The sequence below is a fragment of the Myodes glareolus genome, chromosome 5 (genome assembly GCF_982192425.1).
Source record: "Myodes glareolus chromosome 5, mMyoGla1.1, whole genome shotgun sequence".
In the NCBI taxonomy this organism is placed as follows: Eukaryota; Metazoa; Chordata; class Mammalia; order Rodentia; family Cricetidae; genus Myodes; species Myodes glareolus.
The window spans coordinates 53,907,349-53,930,143 of NC_142030.1; the positions used below are offsets into that span (position 1 = coordinate 53,907,349).

General features: G+C 43.2%; 1 protein-coding gene and 1 long non-coding RNA gene across 6 annotated transcripts in view; both read left to right on the forward strand.

Annotated features, from left to right (window-relative positions):
• Cfap20dc (CFAP20 domain containing) overlaps nucleotides 1-18,464 on the forward strand; it is a 241,972-nt gene extending 223,508 nt beyond the window's left edge. For all 5 annotated transcript variants that reach the window (XM_048421402.3, XM_085687943.2, XM_085687947.2 and 2 more), the window contains 2 exons: nucleotides 3,911-4,005; nucleotides 17,888-18,464. In XM_048421402.3, coding sequence (XP_048277359.3) covers nucleotides 3,911-4,005; nucleotides 17,888-18,000 — 208 coding nt within the window. In that variant the 3' untranslated portion in view covers nucleotides 18,001-18,464. The remainder of the gene's footprint in view (nucleotides 1-3,910; nucleotides 4,006-17,887) is intronic.
• A 47-nt stretch (nucleotides 18,465-18,511) lies between these two features.
• LOC148122085 (uncharacterized) lies at nucleotides 18,512-21,471 on the forward strand. The gene is made up of 2 exons (XR_015737884.1): nucleotides 18,512-18,845; nucleotides 20,125-21,471. It is a non-coding gene; the product is annotated as an uncharacterized LOC148122085 (long non-coding RNA).
• Nucleotides 21,472-22,795: the final 1,324 nt, after the last annotated feature.

Below are 22,795 nucleotides of genomic sequence, written 5' to 3' on the forward strand. Positions count from 1 at the left end.
CAGAAAGGCGAGCAGAGTGGGTGGGGCTAGGACCAGAGAGAAGTGCAGAGTGGGTGGGGCTAGACCAGAGAGGAGAATAGGCAGGAATGGATACAGGGATCTGACTTTATCGGAACATGGTGTTCTGTGTGTTTTGATTTTAAAGTTGTTAATGTTTTTATTCAACAACATTTTAAAAAATTAATATAACTCAAGGAAAATGGAGGGGGAAATCCTGACAACATAATATGAACCAAAGCAGACATTTTGCTTTTTCATGAACAATACAACCACGCTGAAAAGGACCAGAGAAGGCTAGCTCAAAAAAATTTTGAGCATGATATTTTGACTAAAGGAAAAAACCCTGAAAGTAGAGACCCCTAAAGAGCAGGTGTGTATTAGGCTAGAATATTCATTTGTCTTATGTTTTACTGTCTGTTTTCACATAACCTGTGTTTGTTTCAGTTAGCATGGTGATTACCTTTTGTGTGTTTGTAACCCGATCCCCTGAGGAAAATGGGAGCAGGCTGCTCTTTGTCAGGAGAGAGTTACTAATGAGAAAAGACAGAGAAGAGAGTGAGCACATGGTGGAGGACTCAGTCCGTGTTTCTGGTAAAGAACCAGATAATGAACATTTAACTCTGTCGTAGTAGACAGAAGCAGCCATTGACATCACTGGAATGCAAGCATAGCATTAATCTGATGAAGCCTCATTTGTGGACACTGAACTTTGAATTTCATATAATTTTCATATGCTATGAAACATTATATCCATGTAACCACTGAAAATATAAATGACTAAACTAGTTTTCATACTATACAGACACAGACTGTGAGAGAGACTTGGCCCATGGGCTGCAGTTTACAACATCTGATGGGCTGACCAATTGATTAATAATGTAATGAAGTAGTTTTTAAAAAAAAATCTTAGTAAATGAGATATAGAAATCTTTGTAGTCCTTTTGTTATTTCTTTTTAAATTTGATATTATTTTTTAACCACAAAAAGAACCATATATTGTCCACACCTACAGTAGAAAAGGAAGAACATCAAGTCATTGACCAGCATTCAAATAGGGACCACCATTCACATTGCTTGAATCTCCTAGACCAAGAGTAGGACACACAGAGACACACACACATGCATACATGCACACACATACACACACTGTGGAGAGTCCCTGGTCAGAAATCAGAAATGGGAAGACGGTCTTCAGATGATACCATTCTCCTGCTCACCTGTTTTTTAACACTTTTATTAAGAAATGAGGTCTAACTGGGCAGTGGTGGTGCACACCTTTAATCCCAGCACTCAGGAGGCAGAGACGGGCAGACCTCTGGCTTGAGGCCAGCCTGGTCTACAAGAGCTAGTTCCAGGACAGGTTCCAAAGCTACACAGAGAAACCCTGTCTCCAAAAAAAAGAAAGAAAGAAAAAAAGAAAAAGAAAAAAAAAGTAATGAGGAGGAGGTCCCTGGGCTGGTAATTTGTATATGACTTTATGATTTTCTACTGTACAGGAATTTTTTGGTCTGCTATAATTAAATAGAGTAAATAAAAGGTACTTATCAAAAAAATGTCCTATGAGCTTGAGTGTCTCTGACAAATCCTCTCTGGTGTTCATAGTGTGTCGCTGTGAAATTCAGTTGCACAGCATGCTCACCTCGCTCACTTCAGCCACCAAAAATCTAGGGACAGCTGTAAACAATGTCTAAAAATCTTTTACAATATTGCAAGTAGGGACTGAGTAATTTTTACATTAAAATACCTCTGCACCAGGAGAATGGTAGCTTGTAACTACGTAATCAACTGAGCATTCTGCATCTCTTACCAGTTTAACTCTGGCAAGACCACATCCCCACCTTGGTTTATCAGCATAGGTAAGGCCACAGCACTTCCTTGATCGGAGTTTCGCCACTGAAATTTGCTGAGTGATAGCTCTGACCCAGATCCATGACAAATGGGTTTGATCTAAATCTGTAAGCAAAACTCTGAAACATTCCCGTCTTTCTTCTTCCTACAGGTCGAGTCCAGCAACATGAAGTGGCCAGTCTTTTACTGTAGGGAGCAAGGATCTGGCACTGGTCTGAAAGCTGGCACTCTTAGCTTCTAGTTAGAACTGCTTCCCATTGTAGATTAAAGAAAGTATGAAATACAAAAGTTTAGAAAGAAAATATTGTCATAAGAACAGGGTCCTGGTTAAAGGAAGGGGGTAAACAATATAGGGTGCTAATATCCTTACAGCAAGTATGATTGACATTGGAAAATCCTTTCCATTCCCCTGCCTGCCCACTTCCACCTACACAGCTCTGGAACAGGTTTAGGGATGAGATGCTTCTGACTCATGCCTTCTAGACAGCACCACTTAAATTCTACTGCCTAGGTATCTGGGGCAGGGGGTGCAAGAGTCTATGAGAGAGGAGGAAGAAGGGAAATAACGGTGGATCCACACACTCAGGTAAAGGACACTGTCATCCTGGACACATCACATGCGATTGTGGCAAACATTCTCACCCAGGATCAGAAAGAGCATCATATCTCTGCTGGATTTCTTCTGATTTGCTGAAATAGTTTCCTTATGGGGGGAAGTGTTCTAGAGGATGGTGAGGTGGTTTAGTGGATAAAGGACTTGCCACCCAAGCCTGAGGACTTGCATTTGATCCTGGAGAGCCATAGCAAGGGAAGACGAGAACTGACCCCAAGACATTGTCCTCTGACCTACACACACACATTATATACTGTCAGGGACCAGCCTGCACAAAAATACCACTAGCCAGAGTAGGGGCATGGGGATTTAGAAATATAAGTAAAGAATACGTGTGAAATACATATAAAGAAATATACGAAGACATGTGAAAAATAATAAAACAGAAAACTTAGAATTGTACTGGGAGGGAGTTCCAGTGAATACTGAAATCATCTGCATTTAATTTTCCATATACTTTTGTGCCCAATACAACAGGGGGAAGACGACAAAAGACTGCTTTAACATGGTACAAAGAACAGCTAAGCAGTTACTTGCTTCAATACTTTGAGGCATCAAGTCCTTAGCATTCTGTTGTTTAGGCAGTGAACCCACCCTAGACCAAGTATCCTGAAGGCAGCCACTCCCAAGGTCAAAGCCCCTATTTCAAAAGAAGAAGCAGAAGTATTTGCTTGCATATCCTGACCATCTTTCAGGGTGGAGTGGACCTAGCTGTCTGTGCCATCTTAATGTCAAGAGAACAAGTAACTACATCCTGATTCAGGCTGTGCAGCCCTGATTGTTGTTAACAACTGAACAACTTCAAACACTCTGACCTTCAAACAAGATGGAAATAGGCTCACATTTTTGGCCCTCCACAATATACACACAAATAAAGTTTTTAAAGGAAGCATAGTACATTTTCTTTGCAATAAAAAACTTTTAATCGTGTGTATCACTTTTACTTTTGAGATTATAATGTAACTCATTTCCTGCTTCCCTGCCTACCTACAAGCCTTCCCATATACCTCTCCTTGCTTCCTTGCTCTCTTTCAAATTCATTTCAATTCTCTTTTTTCAAGTGTTACATGCATATATATATTTGCATATATATTCCTAAATATAACCTATTTAGTCTACATAATGTTACTTGTTTTTAGTGTTAATGTTAATTTTAATGTTAATGATTTTAGTGCTAACTATTTGGTATTGGATACCCAATTGATATGAATAGAAATGATTATCAGTTTAGCTTGTAGAAGTAATCAAGCAGCTCATTGGTTAAGTGATCAACTCCTTATTAACCTCATCACAAAACTGAATATTAATTTCTCAACATTTTTCTTCCTGGAACATGAAGGAAGATAAAGTGTCTCTTATAAACCCCAGAGAAATGAAAGCCAAGGGGAAAGTTCAAGTCCATGTGTGGGGCTGTGGCTGTGTTGCTCACCTGCCCTCTTTTCTCCATAGAGATTGGTTGGACATGCTGAGCCCACCAATTGTCCCTCCCAGTCAGCAGCCAGTGGAGCAGCCCCTGGAGTCCTCTACAAGTGTGAGCGTGCAAGGTAAGGATACAAAAAAATGCTATGCAGAAAAACATAAAGGTGATGTGCTACAAATTAAGAACACAGGTTACTCGGAGATGTCACTGCCTCACACTGACCTCACAGACTTGCGCATCCAAACCTAGATCACCTGCGCCTCATCTTTTAGGAAGTTCTTCAGTAAGTAGGTTGCAGAGAGGAATAGCCCCGTCCTTCTGAAAGTTCACCCCAGGGCAGGACACCATTGTAGGTGTGTCTTTGATGCCTGCATCAGCCCCATCTGATTTCCAGCTATATCACTTCCCCGCTATATGACCACTGTAAATTTTAGTTGCCTGCTCCACAGTGTGCACAAAGCCCCACATGCTACTTTCTTGTAAAGATTCAGTGGGGTGCAATATTTGAAGCACTTAGAACAGTGACTGCCAAATACCTGCAACTGATCTGATGGTAATATAGTCCAGGCCTCTCGGAACACTGGGGTACAGCCATGTGCTGTGTGGTGGTGCTTTGGTCAGGACCTCACACATATGACATCAGTCTGCAAAGGTTATAATGGAACTAGGAAATTCTTCCTTCCTGGTTCCCTGACATCCATCATCATCACATATCACAGCAAGACACATTGACCATGTCTTTGTGGATTGCTAATATAAATAACCTGCTGGACCAAGTAGGTAAAAGTATAGCACATTCTCAGTTTTTTGAGCAACCGCCATATTGATTTCCAACGTGACTGTACAAGTTTGCACTCCTACCAGTAATGGAGGAGTATTCCCCTTGCTCCACATCCTCTCCAACACAAGCTGTCATCAGTGTTTTTGATCTTAATCATTCTGACAGGTGTAAGATGTTGTCTCAGAGTTGTTTTGATTTGCATTTCCCTGGTGGCTAAGAATGTTGAGCAATTCCTTAAATGTCTTTGGGCCATTTGAGATTCTTCTGTTGAGAATTCTCTGTTTAGGTCTGTACTCCATTTTTTTAATTGGATTATTTGGTATTTTGATATCTAGTTTCTTGAGTTCTTTATATATTTAGGAGATCAGCCCTCTGTCAGATGTGGGGTTGGTGAAGATCTTTTCCCATTCTGTAGGCTGTTGTTTTGTCTTATTCACTGTGCCCTTTGCTTTACAGAAGCTTCTCAGTTTTGGGTAGTTTTTGGAGCCTATTCCCTATAGTGGGATGTCATTCTCAGCCTCAGTGCAGTGGGGAGGGGCTTGGCCCTGCCTCAGCTTGATGTGTCCATGGAAGGCCTTGCCCTTTCTGAGGAGTGGATAGGGGGAGAGGTGGGAGGTGGGGGAATTGGGAGGAGGAAAGGAAGGGGGAACTGTGCTTGATATGCATAGTAAATAGAAAATTTAAAAGAAAAAGGAAATATTTTTCTCAAAAGAAAAATTATGGCCCATATACACACAATACACAGTGCACGACAGTGAACTGTTAGTGATATGTACTTTCTGTCCTGTGCTTTAATCGTTGTTGTGGAATGTGCTCCTACCTACTAAAGTATGTTTGCTGTAAACATCAGCAGCTTCGTCTATCTTCTGTGTTCTGTTTCCTGATCCCATCAGGAGACACATGAAGTGATGGAGCTGTGCCATCTTAGCTCCCGTAACTTAGCACACTCTATGACACTCACACAACAAAATCACTGCGTTTTCCTATAGCACTGCATGACCCCATTGTGGAATGACTTTGTCTGTACACATTTTCCTTCATGCAGAAAAGCAGCCTTTCACTAAAGTGAGGTCATGGCATAGCTACAAACAGTGCAGTCTTCAATAGAAACCTGGAATGAAAATTCCCTCAGCGTTCTCTGTGATGGGAAAGTCGTGAAGATGAACCAGTGGGTTTTAGTTAGGAGCAGGGGGCCTGGATGTCAGGAATGGTTGAAAGAGGAACCAGGAAAGAGAATCTCTGGGCTGGAGAAGGAAGTCATCTGTAAAGCTTAAAGTCCTGCTTAGCATGAGGACACACACCTGCAATCATAGCTCTCGTGAAGCACAGATGGACAATCAGGAGTTGGAAGTCGTCCTCAGCTGGTACAACATGAGACTCTGTCTCCAAACAGAAACAAACAGAAAGAATCTCCCATGAAAACAGTGGATAAAATGGCAGGGGTGGGAGAGAACTCTAGTTCACTCGAGTGCATAATTGGAGTGATAAATAACCTCCAATTGGACTCTCTGGGGCAATTTTCAGAGTTGAATTTTGAAGATGGAAGAACAGTACACCTAACATTTTTTTTAACTGAAACTAATATAAATCGCTCCAACAAAAGTGCGGAGTCGCCTGTCCCCTGCTGCCCAGCTGCCCCAGGGAGGAAGTGGAGCGTCCGTTTTTCTTCAGGTGTGGAGAATTCAGTGTGAGAGCTCATACATCTGACTTGTACTTTCTGGCTGCCCAAGGGATGGAGATGTCTCTGTGATTTACTGTCTGAAATAGATTGTGCCCCTCAAATTGGGAAACTTTTTAGAGGTGTACATTCATAATTACTTATGACAGAAAAATAGAATCTTGGCTGTCAGGAGGAGACCTTGCTGTGAGGGCACAAATAATACGTTATGTTAAGTGTCCAAAATAAACCACGGGAACCAGGAGCATGGTCCTTGAGCAAAGGCACGAACGAGGTGTATGTATTAGTGATGAGTGGCCAGAAGGGTGTCTTCAGGTCACTGCAACACAGCTCAGTCTGGCAGTGGGAGCTCCGTGATGCTGAAGGTAAGCAGAACTAAGGACAAATTTCACAGACTCGGGGAGCTGTAGCAACATGCTGGCTCAGGTTAACCAGATCAAGGGCGAGTACTCCTGCCTGTCACTCTCGGAGTTCATCACCCATTGCCCTTCTTCTTGGGAGATAATGTTTCCTATTTGTTCACATCGCCTTCTGTGCTATGCTTGAGTGGTTTGTAGCTAATTAATACCATCAAAACTACTGTTTCCTACGTGTCTAATCTCTCCGTGGTAACAGTGGATTTTAGGCAGCCTAGCACAAACTGTACTTCACTGGTGCACTGAGACAGGGTTTCCATCCAATCCTATAAAACATTTGCCGAAGAAAAATAATGTTCAGGCTCCCGGTTCATCTCACTAGAAGAGGGAGGCCTGGCGGCAGTCATGTGGAGTTCATCCTGGGTTTCCGTGGCCATTCAAGTGCAGTCATTGCACCTAGCCCTGATACCGCCATCACCGAGCAGAAATCAAGGAAAAGACTTTCTATCTCGTAGAATTCCTGGCCTATCGGGGGGAAAAATATGAACCATCTCCAGGGCTAAATCAGGGCTATATTTTTAAGGACATGCAGAGAGAATAAGGCTTCTGGCTACTGTGTCAGCCTTGGACCTGCCCACTCTCCTACCCCTTCTTACTCAAAATGGCAAGCCACAGTTGATGAGATCCAGGGCAAGGCTGGGCCCAAGGACCAGATTGCTACAGCCAGGTCTCTGCATGTAACCCGCTACTTTATGGCCTGCCCAGAATCTTACGGTGATGCCAGTGTTCCATCCAGTCTGCTCGTTTTCTCTCTCTCTTTTTCTCTCTCTCTCTCCCTCCTTCCCTCGCTCCCTCCCTTCATCAAATCTTGATTTGTTTAATCATTTCTTCTTTTTTTTTCCAAGTAGCCTCAATATGTATGAGCAGAGACCGCCAGTTTGCTGACCTGAGGACCAAGGTCCCTGTGTGGTTCCTGGCATGTACTGGGGTCTCCATATTTTCTGTAGAGCAGTTCACAGAAACGTAAACCTGGGTTTGCTTCCTCATCCCACATTTTATACATCTGGAAGACTTCTGAAATTCAAACATGAAGCAGTGGCCTTGACACTTTGTGTGTAAGTGGTAAAAACTCCCTGTGTCGTACTGAACACCGGTGTAGAAAAGAGTGTCTTGGAGTCCTGCCCTGGGACTCTGACCAATCAGCAAACTGGTTCGGTCAGCCCATTGTTTGCCTTAACAGGTAATTGGCTTGCCGAAAATCAAATTTCCAGTCACAGCCCGTGGGCTTCCTCCACCTCAGCATCTCTTTGATGAACCACTTATAGTTTACAAGTGTGTGTTTTGTTTTTTGGTTGTTTGTTTATTTAAAGTTGGAACCACGGAGAAAAGGGATCATTCATCTTGACACTTCTGGGACAAAAGTGACAGCTAATGTGTGATCTTTTTGTGTTCTGGGCCTTTGTGTATAGCCTCTAAAGTTATGGTACTTTATCACCCCCATCTTCCACGTTGTTTTCTGGGCTGTGCAGCAATGCACCGAACCACCTCATCTCCTGCCTCGAAGGAGAAGCCAATGTACATGGAGCAGCCGGAGGTAGACAGCTGACTAATGTGTAATCTTAGGAAACTTACCCAAGCCATATAAAAGGAAATACATGAGTTGCATCTGGCCCTGGAACCCCAGGATCCTTTCCCTGCCTTCTTCAGGAGGAGGCAGTTCTGCCAGCCTGAACATCTCCAGTATATAAACACCGTCTTAAGTGACCCATGCACCTGACAGAGCCAGTGCTGTGTTCACAGATTTCTGTTCTGATCGTGCCACCGACTGAAGGAGAACTGTCTGGCTCTTCAGAGTTCCTCCTAGGCTATAGAACGCGAGTGGATTATCAATTAGCACAGCACAAGTGCCCTTAACACTTCCTAAAACAGTGTTCTCTCAGAGCCTGTGTGAAATGTAAAATGGGAAGTGAAGATTTCAGAACTTACTCAAAAAAACTACTGAGCTGACCTTTGGAAAATGAGCCGTACTTTGTGGGAAGAATGGCTGTCAATTTGTTTTTGACATTTGTTCCTTTACAGGTATGACCCTTAAATTATTCATGCCTACCAGCCCCGACATGGAATAATAATCAGTTCCTTCTTCAGCCTGTAGACCTCTCCACTGTTCACAAAAACCAGAAGGAAGAAAGGCCTTCCACTGGGCTCGGGGCATAGTCAGAGTCTTGAAAATAACACTCCTGCTTGTTCTTTCCGGCAGTGTCTCGGAGACCACTTCTTTAAACACGGTCACCAGCCTCCCACAAGATACAAATAGGCAGCAAATGCTTTCTGTATGCAACATCCAAATTACTGGTAAAGAATTCACAGAATTCTCAGGACTCCTCATGGCCAGCCAGTCAGGGCGGGGAGCTGGCTGCCTGCTCCCCATCATCAGAAGTGCCCTATCATAGTTCTGTTTACAGCTACACAATGGCTTCACACTTAACAGTCTGGGTCTCAGAGTTCTGCCTCGCCAAGCATCTGTGGTACCTGGTGCCTACAGCAATGTCCAGGACATAGTAAACAGTCCAGCAAGTTCCGCTAAGTAGATGACACAGGGAAGTGTCAGCTAGCCTGTGGGTTTTCTTAGGATTTATTTACAATGCAAAGCAGATTACAGATGTGGTGGTTGGTGGCACACCGTATAATCACAGCAGTGAGCAGGCGTTGTATAACAAAACCCGTCTTCTGTCTTAAAGGTTAATTGACTTTATTTTCAGTTCCAGAATCACAAACGTATTCCGTTGGGGGAGGAGGCAGTAATAGTCTTTGTTTTTTATAGGTTCTTTTAGAATTTTATGAGTTTTGATCATATCTATCCTCCCAGATCCACCACCCCACTTCCCTTCCCACCCAACTTTGTGTCTTTTTATTCCCACCCAGGCCAGTTTGTGCTGCCCAGATTCTTAGGTGTGTTCCCTTCCACTGCAGTGTAGTTGGCTTGTCACGGCAGCACCCTTTGAGAAAGCCAGGAAACAAAGAAATCACTGGGCTGTATTAGAAGCTTAGTAAGGTGCTGCTGGTTTCCCTGAATGACGTGGAAAGTTTCTGTGTGCTACCCCAATACTGTCCAGGAGGACACTGTGTCCTATGTGACAGAGAGGTTAGGAGCAGCCTGTCTCCCACACCAAGTGTGAAGGAGCACAGTGTCACAGGTTTGACCATCTGTAGCTTAACCCACACTGTAGTCCCACCACAGAATACCTGCTGAGGTTAGGGAAAGAGCACGCATGACAGATCCACTCTGACAGCTTTTAATCTCATAAACTCCTTCCTGTGAGGCATTCTGGATACAGTATTCTCTTCATGATTATGGTGAGTAGGGTCAGAGGTCATCCTTGGGTATAATACCTCAGGAGCCATCTATCTTGTTTATTGAGACATATTTTTCATCTTGCCACATAGCCTAACCTAGCCAGCAGGCTCCAGGGTCTGCCTGTCTTCCCCTCCCACACACTGAAATGTCAGGTTCTAGGGATGAATTTGGACTTCCCACTTACCAGACAAGTATTTTACCAGCTGAGCACTCCCTCCAATTCTCAGTAGCCCTCTTAGTACTTGAGTTAGATCCCCCAGCTCAACTCCCAACTTACAACACAATTCATAATTTTTTTATGACATTCTAAAAGACTGTCCTCATCTTTTTTGTGAGGCAAACGATTACTGTTTGTTCCCAACTTAAGCATGAGGTAGAGAGACAGTTTCTCTTAAATCTCTTTCAGGGGTCAGGGCTGTCTCCTCTATAGATCTCAGAGGTTCTGGTCTAGCAGCAGCTCACTACTGTAAAGGGGCGCCCTCCTTCCAGGAATATGACTCAGTTCTCTAATAGAAACAAAAACACATTGCTGAATCCAAAACTCTCTATTCTTCTAGAACCATCCCTATTATAGGGTACCACATGTACTCCAGAGAGGATTAAGGCCCAGCATGGAAGTCTAGCTTCCCTTGCAGGCAGGAGAATGCACAGTTGGCTCGGGGCAAGCACCTGACCAGTCATGCTCATGTGAAGCCATTCCTCTGCAGGCTACAGTGGTCTGGCTAGGCGCCTCCCTCACAGGTGACAAACCACCTCTGGAATTATAATAGAGAAAACCTGGAAGGAATAAAGTTGCAATAAGCCCTAACTGAGCATCCAGGTTCCTTAGTACGCCCTTTAAATGACATCTTCCAAATAAAGCAGTCTCACTTGTCTCCACGAAGGCTATTTGGTTCCCAGTGGCACCTGACCTGTAATCATGGCGTGAGGTCTGCCTTCCCAAAACAATACAGCTTTCTAGTAGATGGGCCTTCTCGTCATTTCCACTCCACCCTTGGCCTTCAGTCTCCTCCACTTTGACGGCATCAGTCTCCTGGAGACGGAAAGTGAGCAGTTCACGGTGGGATCTCCCAGATAGACGCTAATGTGGTTGAGCATCCCCCACCCCCTCCGCCCCGAAGTATGCTGGGAGAAAGGCTGTCCAGGCAGCTGGTGGTCAGCAGAGCCTTATCTCAGATGTCATCTTTATTGATTCTCAGGCATACTGCTCCTCACAGTGACCACCTCACTGGTGAATCACTTAAACAATAGTATATTAGTATGCACATAAAAGTACAGTCAGTCCTTCCTTGCTATCTGTAAGAGGGAAATGCATACTTTTTTAATTCCAGAGGCAACATCAGAAAATTGAAAATCAAGTAGAGTGTCTTGATTCCGAGATTGTAAGTCTGATAAAGTGGTGCCCTTCATTTATTGTCAAGCAGTAAGCCTTAACTTTCACATACAGGTTTTCTATTATCCACAGTTAAAATGCATTAAATATAGATAATTAAACAGTCTTATTAATTGGCTCTCAAAGGTGAACTCACGGGTCATTTACCCGAGCTGATCTGACTGAGGGAGGGCAGCAAATATTGCTACTTCAGTCTGACTCTGCCGGGTTTTCTTCTGTTATTGCTGCTAACCAATTTCAAAGTAGATGAGGCTGAAAGTTTGTAAATAGATGAGTATCGGAAAGGTAATTTTATTTCAGTAGAAATGGCTTTGTTATAGGGAGAAGAGTAAAAATGTAATTTGAATGCCTGTCCAGATGCTCTGAACCTGGTAGCAGAAAATGGGTTTATTTGTTAATTTGTCCTTTTGGAGTTTCTATATCCAGTCTTTAAATAGAGCAATTTAGCATTTTAAGGGAAAAAATTTTAAAACTCTGCAGTATCTGAGAATATAATTGAAAATTACCCCATACCCATGCAGGATAATTACCTTTCAAAACATTCCCCAACACTTGACATCATATGGCAATTGCTTAATGATATTATAATTTCATTACACAGAGATTCCTATGGCAAAATGATTAAGTTGGAGGCCTCAGAAATTAAATTACAATGAAAATAAAACCTTTTATGTAAGTTTAAAGTACTTATTTCAATGTAAAATTATACATAAGCTTACCTAATTTTTGTACAAATACCATTGTTGGTAGTTTTAAAATTCATCCCTTTAAGCTTTGGTACTAAAACTCACAAGACTGTGTGAGGCCCATGATTCTAATGCATGAAGCTCCCACTCCGTGGGTGTACGTGTCAAGATGAATACGTTTGTACAGCAGTAAGTGCTTTGGCTTCTCCACACTGTATAGGGAGAGCTCTGCTTCCTTGATCCCTTTGCAGTGACCCAGGCGATAAAGACCCAAAGCCCACCACAGGCTGTGAGCCTGTATGGGACCAAAATACACCCTCTGAATGTGGGTGACAATTGTGTGGCTTGGTCTGTTTGTGGGACCCCTGGCAGTGGGACCAGAATTTACCGCTGGTACATAAACTGGCTTTTGGGAGCCCATTCCCTATAGTGGGATGCCTTGTTCAGCCTTGATGCAGGGAGAGGGGCTTGGTCCTGCCTCAACTTGATATGCTGGACTTTGTTGACTCCCCCATGGGAGGCCTTACTCTCCCTGAGAAGTGGATGGAGGGGTAGTGGGGAGGTAGTGGGGAGGAAGGGGAGGAGGGGAGGGAGGGGGCACTGTGGTTAGTATGTAAAATGAATAAAATATTTAAAATAAAAAGGGAAATGTGATATGGAAATAGTGTTATAGAAGCTTCCTAAATATGTATATTTACTCACACAAAAAGAGAACAAAAGAAAGACAGACCCCCAGCTGGTTGTCAGATGTATTGAGTTTCCCATTGTGACAGCACTAGCTTACATTGTCATTGTTTTTTAGTGTAGGCACAGAATACACTGAACAACTACACAGGCCACTGTTCTTTTGAGTTCAAGGTTAGTCTAATCAATGCATTAGTAAAAACCAAAAATTAAATGGCAAATCTGCAAGCACTTATGATTCATCATTAACCTTGTGGCTTATGACTTTCATATTGTATTTAATAGAAAAATTAGTTTTCCTCTTTGAAGCAAACGATTTTTGGTCTAAGGACTTAATCAAAGATGAATTTGTCTTTGTGTTGAATTTGTCTTTGTGTCCTATATAAACTCGTTGGGAACTTCTGATTTCATCCAAACCCACTGTACTGATTTTCCCTATCGGTGACAAAGATCAAGCAGATACAATTTGGGGGACCAATTAAGCTATAAGGGATCTACTCCTTGCATGTCCACCTCAGATAGCCTGTGTTCTCCATAATGATGAGTGCCTTAGTTATGGTTCTGTTGCTGTGATAAAGACCATGACCAGTGAAATCAAGGTCCCAAAAGGCAAATGGACTCAGCAAGTCACCATTTAGGCAGCCATCCCCATCACCAGGGATGCTGGAATTTGGAAGTCATGGGTATTTTTAGCCCTTCTGGAGAAGCAACACCCTGTTAACTCCTTATTAACCTTCTGCAGCTGCCTTGTTTGTATGGTTAAGTTCCCATCCATTGGAACACAATTTTCAGCCTCTCCACAAGAAGGAAATGGGACAGAAGCAGAGCCTCAGAAGCCATCTTTAATGCAACAAAAGAAATAAAGAGAAGGAAACACTCCTTCGGAGATGTCCTGTTCATTAAAAATTGTGCCAAGTACCCAGGTTGGCTACCACTATTAATCCAATGTGATTGATAACAAAGTTCTGTGGCAAGAATGTAAACCCTGGTAGTCCAAGGTTACCAAAGATCATCAGAGGAGTCACGGATGTGGTCCTTTGTGCTGTGTAGATTCACCTACAGAATCCTATACAGGTTTTTCTTTGGCCTTTGCTCTCCCAAAACACATTTCCATCTACTGGTCAGTTCTAATGCTAAGAAAATACCTCCTTGTTCTGAGCCAAAATAGAAGCCAAAAGCCTCTTGCCTCCTTGAAGTCCTCTGAACGATTCATGCCTATACCACCCTCTTCTTTAAATAGGAATGGCTAATGCCCCTTTACCACGCTTGCTCTTTCCCTTTGGGTCTATGAAACTCATTATCCCTGGCTCCCAATAGACTCTGTCATATTCACCAGTGGGTTCTGAAATATGAGGAGTCAAATTTCTTCTGCTTATAAATTTAATATTTTATAATGTAGGACACCTTTACATTTTTCTAGTCCATCTCATGTTTAAATTCCCAATTAAATGTGTGATTCAACACCCTTCACAGAAACATCAAGCATAGTGTTAAAAGCTAAATTTGGGCATGTTAAGATTTTAAAGAGTTTATGTGAGCAGAGAGAACTCAAGCACTGGCCACCATCAATCTGCAGCCCAGGGGGATCGAGTGAGGGCAAGAGAATGAAGAAGCTTTGACATGTGTCCTGGGAAACCAGACCAGAAAGGAAACCATGGTTGACTTAAGGGGAAGGCAATTCAGAGATGATTAGACAGTTTCTCAGTTACGGGGATCAAGTCCTGTTTGTTCATACACTGAGATGGCGCTTAAGAGTTAGGAAACCAGGGCACAGGAACAAACTCAGACAAATAGCCAATCAGTTAATTTGCAAAGGTATATAGTAGGGACACTGAGCTTCTGCCTCATCACTTGACTCTGTCCCAAGCTCCGCCTCTGAATCACTGCCAGGCAACCTCAGGCCAGCTGTTTCCTTTTGTAGGCCATGGCTTCCTCATCTGCAAAATGGAAACCCTAATGGACACCTGCCTATTCTACCCTGCCGTGATTGTTTGTTTTTTTTTCCTCAAAGTTTATTAAAATACAAAAGTCTCCATTTCCGCCCCTCCTCCCAACACCCTCCCACTCCTCCCACTCCCTCCCCTCCTCCCTCTCCATCCCCAATAGCAGTCAGGGTCTCCCGCCCTGCAGGCAGTCCAAGCTCCTCCCCCCTCCCTCCAGGTCCAGGAAGGTGAGCATCCAAACAGACTGGATCCCAAAAATCCAGTACATGCAGAGGAAACAAGTCCCAGTGTCATTGTCAATGGCTTTTCAGAAAGACTCCGGGCCAGCCACATTCAGAGAATCCGACCTCAATCAGAGAATCTGGCTGGATTACTTGCTCGCTCAGTCCCAGACAACTGGCCTTGGTGAATTCTCATTAGATCAGTCCCCTTGTATCAGTGGGTGATCGCACCCCTCGCGGTCCCGATCTCCTTCCTCATGTTCTTCCTCCTTCTGCTCCTCGTTTGGACCTTGGGGGACTCCGTCCGGCGCTCCAGTGTGGGTCTCCGTCTGTATCGCCATCAGGTTCCCTCTGATCTTGCCTTCCTTGCTCATGTTCTCTTTCCTTCTGCTTCTCCTTTGGGCCTAGGGAGTTAAGTCCAGTGTTCCAATGTGGGTCTCCGTCTCCATCTCCATCCATCGCCAGCTGAAGGATCTATGGTGATAAGCAAAATATTCATCAGCATGGTTATGGGCCAAGGCCAGTTCAGGCACCCTCTCCTCTATCCAGAGAACAATCTGGGGATCTCTCCTTGGACCTGGGATCCCATTTATAATCAAGTCTCTAGTAAACCCTAAACTGACTCCCTTAGTTGAGAAATATTCTTCCCTGATCCCATATCTATCCTTCCTCCCTCCCCCGCTCCCAGTCCCCCGAGCATTCCCCATTCCTCCCCTGCTCCCTTCTCTCTAACCCTCTCCCCTTCCAGCAACCCTCCCATCCCCCCAAGCACCCGAGGTTACCTGGGACTCTTGTCTATTTCCAATCTCCAGGAGGAAAACTACCTGAATTTTCTTCAGGTTCACCCTCCTATCCAGCTTCTCTAGGATCACGAATAATAGGCTCAAAGACCTTTAATTATGGCTAGAATCCATTTATAAGTGAATACATACCATATTCCTCTTTTTGGGTCTGGCTTACCTGACTCAGTAAAGCGTTTTCTTTTTTTTATTATTATTATTATTTTTATTTTTTTGTTTTTTATTTAATATTTACTGGGAACCCCTCCAGAATCAAGTCTCCTACAAACCCTAAAATGGCTCCCTTAGCTGAGATATAAACCTCCCTGCTCCCACAACCATCCTTCCTCCCTCCCTCCCTCCCATTCCCCCAAGCCATCCCAATCCTCCCCCTCTCCCCTCTCCCTGAACATCTTTCCTTACTACCACCCCCCCACCCCCCATGCACCCGAGTTTGCCTGGCAATCTTGCCTAGTTCCACTATCCAGGGGGATAACTATATGATTTTCTTCAGGTTCACCTTCTTATTTAGCTTCTCTAGGATCACAAATTCTAGACTCAAAGACCTTTAACTATCCTGCCGTGATTGTTTATAGAGCTTTTATTTATGCCTTCAACAAACAATTTTAGGGACTGGGAAAATAGCTCAGTCAGTAAAGTGCCTGCCACACAAGCACAAAGATCTGAGTTCAGATCCCAACACTCACATAAAAGACAAGAATGGGAGTTCTCACCTCTGATCCCAGCACCGGGAGGGTGGAGATGAGTAGATCCATGAAGCTCATTGGTCAGTCAGTCTAGCCAAATCAGTGACGTTCTGTGAAGGATATGGTCTCAAAAAATAAGACAGAAAACAGTTGAGCATGACATCAGGCATTCATCTTTAGTGCACACGCACTCACACTTGTACACACCCATGAATCATGCACGGTTTTTACTGAACCTTTGTCATTTACAGATCTTTTTCTCATGCTCACTGCCAAAGCCTTTAGGAAGTCAATCTTGATGAATCCATGGCCCACTTGTCTTTGATTCTTAGTGGGCTAAGCAAATAAAGAGAAAAATGTCTTAATCAACTCCTCTTCTCTGATCCTGACCTCATCCTTTGTACTCAGAAATAAAGACACAGACTTTGGTATTTGGAAGAGAGTCCTGTTTCCTTCACAAAGTCCTTTACACTACTGGGCACACAAAGGAGCTCAGAAAGTGTTCTTGTAGAACACTTTTAGTTGCATACTACTTCATGGAAACTACTAATGATTTGGGAAATGCATGTTCCCTCCACTCAAGCCATCATCTATATCCCCGTCAAGCTTGTGCCTTCCTACCATAAAGGAAGCTACAGCCCCCCGACTTGTTTTCTCTGTATGGTTATTAGCTTTGCAAATGGTGTCATTTAAATGCATAGTTGTCCGGTGGCCCTTTTGGCACAGAATGAATAAAGACTCTCTGCTTTGACCCAGACTCACACAGCTCTGCATTAGACACAGCTCTGGCACATGTAGGAATTTAAAACTGTGGTTGGTAATTGAGATTTGGATATCACCTAGTATTTCCTGATCCTAATTCATGGGGCCCTTTGGTCATTTGATTCTGCCATTTTATTCTTTTTTTTTTTCAGACTCTTCTCTATACCATTTTGATTTTGCTTTGTGGTTTTATTTTCGTTTTATTTTATGTGTAAGAGTGTTTTATCTGTGTGTATAACTGTGTGCCGTGTGTACAGTGCCCGAGGAGGCCATGAATGGGTGTTGGAAGCCCTGGGACTGGTGTTACTATTGAAAGCTCAAGTTGTCATGCAGGCACTGGTAATCAAACCTGGAGCCTCTGAAAAAGCAGCCAGTGTTCTTAACCACTGAGTCATCTCTCCAGCCCCCTGTTTGCTTTGCTTTTTATACTTCACTGTGGAGCTGATGGCCCTTTGAGCCCCTGGCATTTCTTCTCAAATGTACACTGCTTATGCGAATTCAAGTTTTTACCCTCATCTTCCTTCCCAGCCTAGCCCTTGCCTGCATAGAGAAAGTTTCTTGAAAGGTGGTGACCCCTGCCTTGACTCCCTTCCGGAGTAGCACTTTAGGAATTCTGTTGCAGGCCAAGAACTAATTTGTTTCCAATTCCCCTGGCCCACAGGTGAAGAGGACCTGAGTGCAAAGGAAGACGAGGAAGTGCTGACTCTGTTGTATGACCCATGTCTCAACTGCTACTTTGACCCCCAGACTGGGAAATACTATGAGTTGGTATAGCTACTGCCCCCAGGGCAGAAAGTAGCCTCAATGGATGGAACATGACCGCAGCGTAACAACCACAGTGGGCATGTGACCTGTATGTCGTGTGGTTGGGCCTAAGGAGTCAAAGGATTGGAGAGAAGAAGTTCTTTGTAAATAAGGTCCAATGTTGAGAATGCCTGCATTCTCTTTGTAGCTATGTGTGAGACTTTGAAACTTGCAAAAGAATTCATACAGACCCCAGATCTTAGGTTTTGAATTTGCTCGTAGTTGTTCATCCCCGTCCTCTGAGTCTCATTATGTTACATAAGCAAGTTAAAAATCACTTGTTCAAATTTTTCCAGTGTTAATCTGTAATAAATGATGGCTTGATACACTTACAAAAAGTGTATCCTTGTTTAAAGGGTGTCTGAAACCTTTTTATAGCTTGTTTGTATTAAAAATAAAGTACAGTGGTCAAAAGACCACTTCCTTTTTTCACACTGTTGCCTTTACCCGATTATTCTTAGACAACTCCCCATTCTCCTAGGAAATATGAGCGAGTCGTATTTTGTGATCAGGGTGTATGGGTGTGGCCATGTCTTCAGCCTAGCACCTCCCATGTTTGCAGAGGTCACAGCACTGCTAATCGTTAGACTGCTTGACACTGTGTTTGCTTTTGCTCCTCTTTGACCACTTACTTATCTTTGAATTCTAATGCCCATGCTTTATGAATGGAGGTCTAACAAGGAGTTGCCCTCTGAACCCCCTTTCATACCTCACTGCTTCTGTGGCCTATGCCTAGAGAGACCTAGGTGGTTTTCTTTCATCTTTAAGGCTCTGTTTGCAGCCCGAAGCAAGAAGTGTGCGTGTCCTGCATTCAGGTAGGTGGCCTTGAACTGGGTGCCAAGTCCGTTAAGACTGAGCTGCAGAAGTTCTTCTTAACAGGCATGCTTCGTTTTGTTTTTCACAGAAGTTTTTAATAAGGAAAGGTACTGTTAGAAATGAAAAGTTATTGGTGTGTGGTTGTATTTAACAGCAGTGCTCTGATTTCATTTAGTATTGCTTGAGAGAGGAAATCAGAACTTTTTTCCATAAGCAGGTTGGGCTCGTGTCCAAAGGATCATACATTATTTAAAGCCATGTTTGTGCTTGATAAGCTTTTAATCCCTTTTCTCAAATTACACCTTTGTTATGAATGTCTCTCAAATATCTTCATGTTTACAAAATGAAAATGAATGAAACAAGGCTTCATGGAGCGTGCAAAAGATTTAGAGTTGTTTCGATTGAGTCGTTTTATTTTTTGAGACAGGGTCTCACTATGTAGCCCTCTGGCTGGCTTGGAACTCACACTGTGTAGACCAGGCTAGCCTCAAACTAGCCTCCAGAATGCTGGGATTGATGGCATGAGCCACCATACTCATGTAAATTGGGGTTATCCTGATTAAGAGCTTGAAGACTGAAATGGGGGTTAAAAAGCCTTGACCTACTTGAAGTCTTCTTGAGGCCAACCAGAGTGGACCATGTCATTCAAAAGCTTGTGTTAGTTAGGACTTGCAGGTACATCACAACATGAGCTGCTTGTTAGGGAGGAGGGTAAGGATGCAAGAATAGAATGTCTCACGTATGCCGAAACGGGGTGCTTCCAGGTTTCCAGACAGATTTAGGATGAGACCCCAAGAACAGTGGAACACTGTGCTGGGATTCTTTCACGTTAAGCATAGTTAGCGTCTCCTTTTTTACGCTGCAGGTCCTTCCCACAGTTGTAAGATGGGAAGCTCAATGGGCTCACAGCCCTTTTAAGTCAAGGATCAGCATTGCCCAGTGTGCCTGCCAAGGAATAGAACTTCATTCCAGATCAGTAAACACAGTGGGGGTGAAGAAGAAGTACATGTTCAAAGCAGGGAGGCACTAGAGATGCAGGATTGTCATTTGTCTTTATAGAGAGGTTCCCATTTGGGGAATGTGGTAGGAGACAGACAGTGTGTGTGTATCTGTATGTGTGGCGGGGGGTATAGCACCTGAATTTTCTTAGGAAGAATTTTAAAAGTAGATCTGTTAACCCTAGATAGGAAAGGCACTGACAAATCATGTCCAGTGTGACTGGGCAAGAGCGGGGCCTCAGGAAGGCTGGGAACTAAGTCTTCTCTCTTCCTCTCCAAGGAGACCTTAACTGGCCTGATTTCCTGAAGTTCTGATCACAGATTCTCCTGATATGGACAGCGATCCGGATCCAATGGGCATCCACTGGGATTTCCATGTTCTTCTGGCCCAGAATAAGAAATTGGACAGAGATATATTGGTAGTAGCAGAAGAATAAATTATCTACTAAAGGGGGAAAGCAGTCCCCAGGGTAGAAGTGGGCCAGAGCTGGGGAAAGGCCAAAGGCTCAGTGTTCCCAATGGTTGAGACCTTTATAGGTCATTTGTATAAATGGCTGGTTTTGCTCGTACTCTATTCAGCTGCCGTGATGGGTGGGGTTTTCTCTCTCTGCCATGGCTTTTCTTTATATACTAATGGTTCTCACTCTCCACCCTACTTTCCTGCCACACTTGACTCAAGACAGCCATGCTCATGACCAACACAGAAGAAGCTGCCACACAGCAGGCTGGCAGAGGTTGGAATGGATGTTGCATCTTGGTTTTTATAGTGACTCGGTATTTCACAGATTCCCGGCCAGCCCACAAGTTCATTCTTCAGACTCACTTTTCATCCGAAACCAGAAATACTGAAACCTCCATATTCCCCAGCTGAGACCTCCATTACCCACAGTGAAGAAACACGCCCCCATTTTCAGTTATGCACACATATAACTGTAGGTAACACAGTTAACTTCTAACAAAGGATAAATCTAAGTGAAGGTCCATTCATCATGGACATTGCACCTTTACATCTTAATGAATACTTGGCTTCTGCATTGTGTGGTTTTAAAATAATTTAGAATCACATTAAGTCAAAATAATTTGACTTATAAGAATTAAATTGCCAATAAACATGGGCCACAGATAACACTAATTTTTACTGCTGGCATATTCCTCTGTAGTTAATCACCTGTAGTTCCGTGAAGCGGTGCAGAAGTGAAGTGTGGGAAATGGTATTGATTGGTTCTTATCAGCTCAACCCATCATTGTCATTGTTTCTGCTGAACTTGGCAAGATCCAAGCATATAAGCTTTCCTCCAATAGTAATAAGTATTGTCAATACTTTAACCTGTAGATCAGAAATGATCTCTAATTTGCCTAGTGGATACTTGCAAAAGCACTGGGGAACTGCTCTTCTTGGGACTTAAATTTTTGAAAATCATCTGGGAGAATGTAGCCCAAGAAGTCCAGAATGGGAAATTACTTTTGTTAATTTCTGATAATATGCCATTATGAAATATAATTTCTATTAAGAGAGTTTCTATGATCTATCAGCAAGTCAAGGGATGGAATTAAAACTGCCCTCAGCTTTGCTTTATATCTTCCTGAAGAAAGATTATCTTAATTAAAGAATCTCAAGCAAATCTCACCATTTGCTTTTTGTACTGGATCTGTCAGCTTTGCGTCACATAATGACATACATGATAGTGGCTGCGTAGTGGAAAAGGGAGGGTTTGTTTGACATGCATTTGTGAAAGTTAAAGGTCCTTTTTCACACAGTTTACACTCTGTGGCATGAGATACCTTCTTGGCTTCAAAGCCTCACAGTGAAGAACACAATGTCAAGAGCAAACAATTGCACCTCACAACAGGAGCAGACAGTGTGTGTTGGCCAACACACTTGTGGACACGCCTCAAGTGGCGTAAGGAGCTTCCACAAGGCTGCAGGTCTTCAAGATGGCTTAGCACTTCCCAGTAGAACCACCCCAGAGATACAAGCCTCTCTACACAGTAAGCCACTTAGGGACACCCAACCCACACCTAAGCCATAGGACGTATGCTCTACAAAACTGAACCATACATCTAAAACCATGCTGGGATTTTTCTTACAAACTTTTCTGCCAACCCCACTAAAGGAAACTTCCTTTTGTCATTGGATCTTCCTTGCTACTTTTAGTAAGTATACTATCCTTCCCCCAATACTTGACTTTTTTTTACTTTTGATATATAGCTAATTCTAGAAAATCATGAAAAATAAAATGTGTCTAGGTGTTTAGATATGGACAGTGTTAAAAACAGCCCCTCTTTAGCTAATTTCAGCATATTCTACTGTGAAGTCAGCAGCCCTCAAGCACATCTACCACAGAAAATTCATTAAAAGAACAACTGTTCTCCAGCTAAGAAAAATAATCTATGTATGCGTCAGGTAAAGAGTGGGGTATAGCTCAGTGGCAAAATGCTCCCCTAGCCCATACAATGCCCTGGGTTTGGTCCTTGCCCCAGGAAAAGAGAGAAGCAGTGGAAAGGAAAATGGAAGAGGAACGGGAAAGCCAGAAAAGAGGAGGGTAGAGTTCCAATATTCTGTTTGGCAAATGCATTATCATTGGTGATGACTACAGCCTGAATATATAAGGGACATTAGGGCTTAGATTGATAATTCTGGAGAGTTTTTAATTTATCTTTGTTTTCAGTCTAATATAGTGGATATCATCCTTGGCTATATACACTGAATTTCAGGGAACTCTAAAAATTGCTGCAACCTGAGTCCCACTCCTGGATATTCCTACCTCCTTACTCCAGCCTGGGGTTGTGACTTGGCATCAGAACGTTTGCAAGGTCCCCAAATGATCCTTACATGGACCCAAGGTTTAAAGAGAGTGGCCAAGCCACCTCTCTTTGCCTGTCTTTCCTTCTCTTCTTAACTTCTTAACTAGAATGAACAGTTTGGAGGGTCCCAAAGGCACATAATGCCA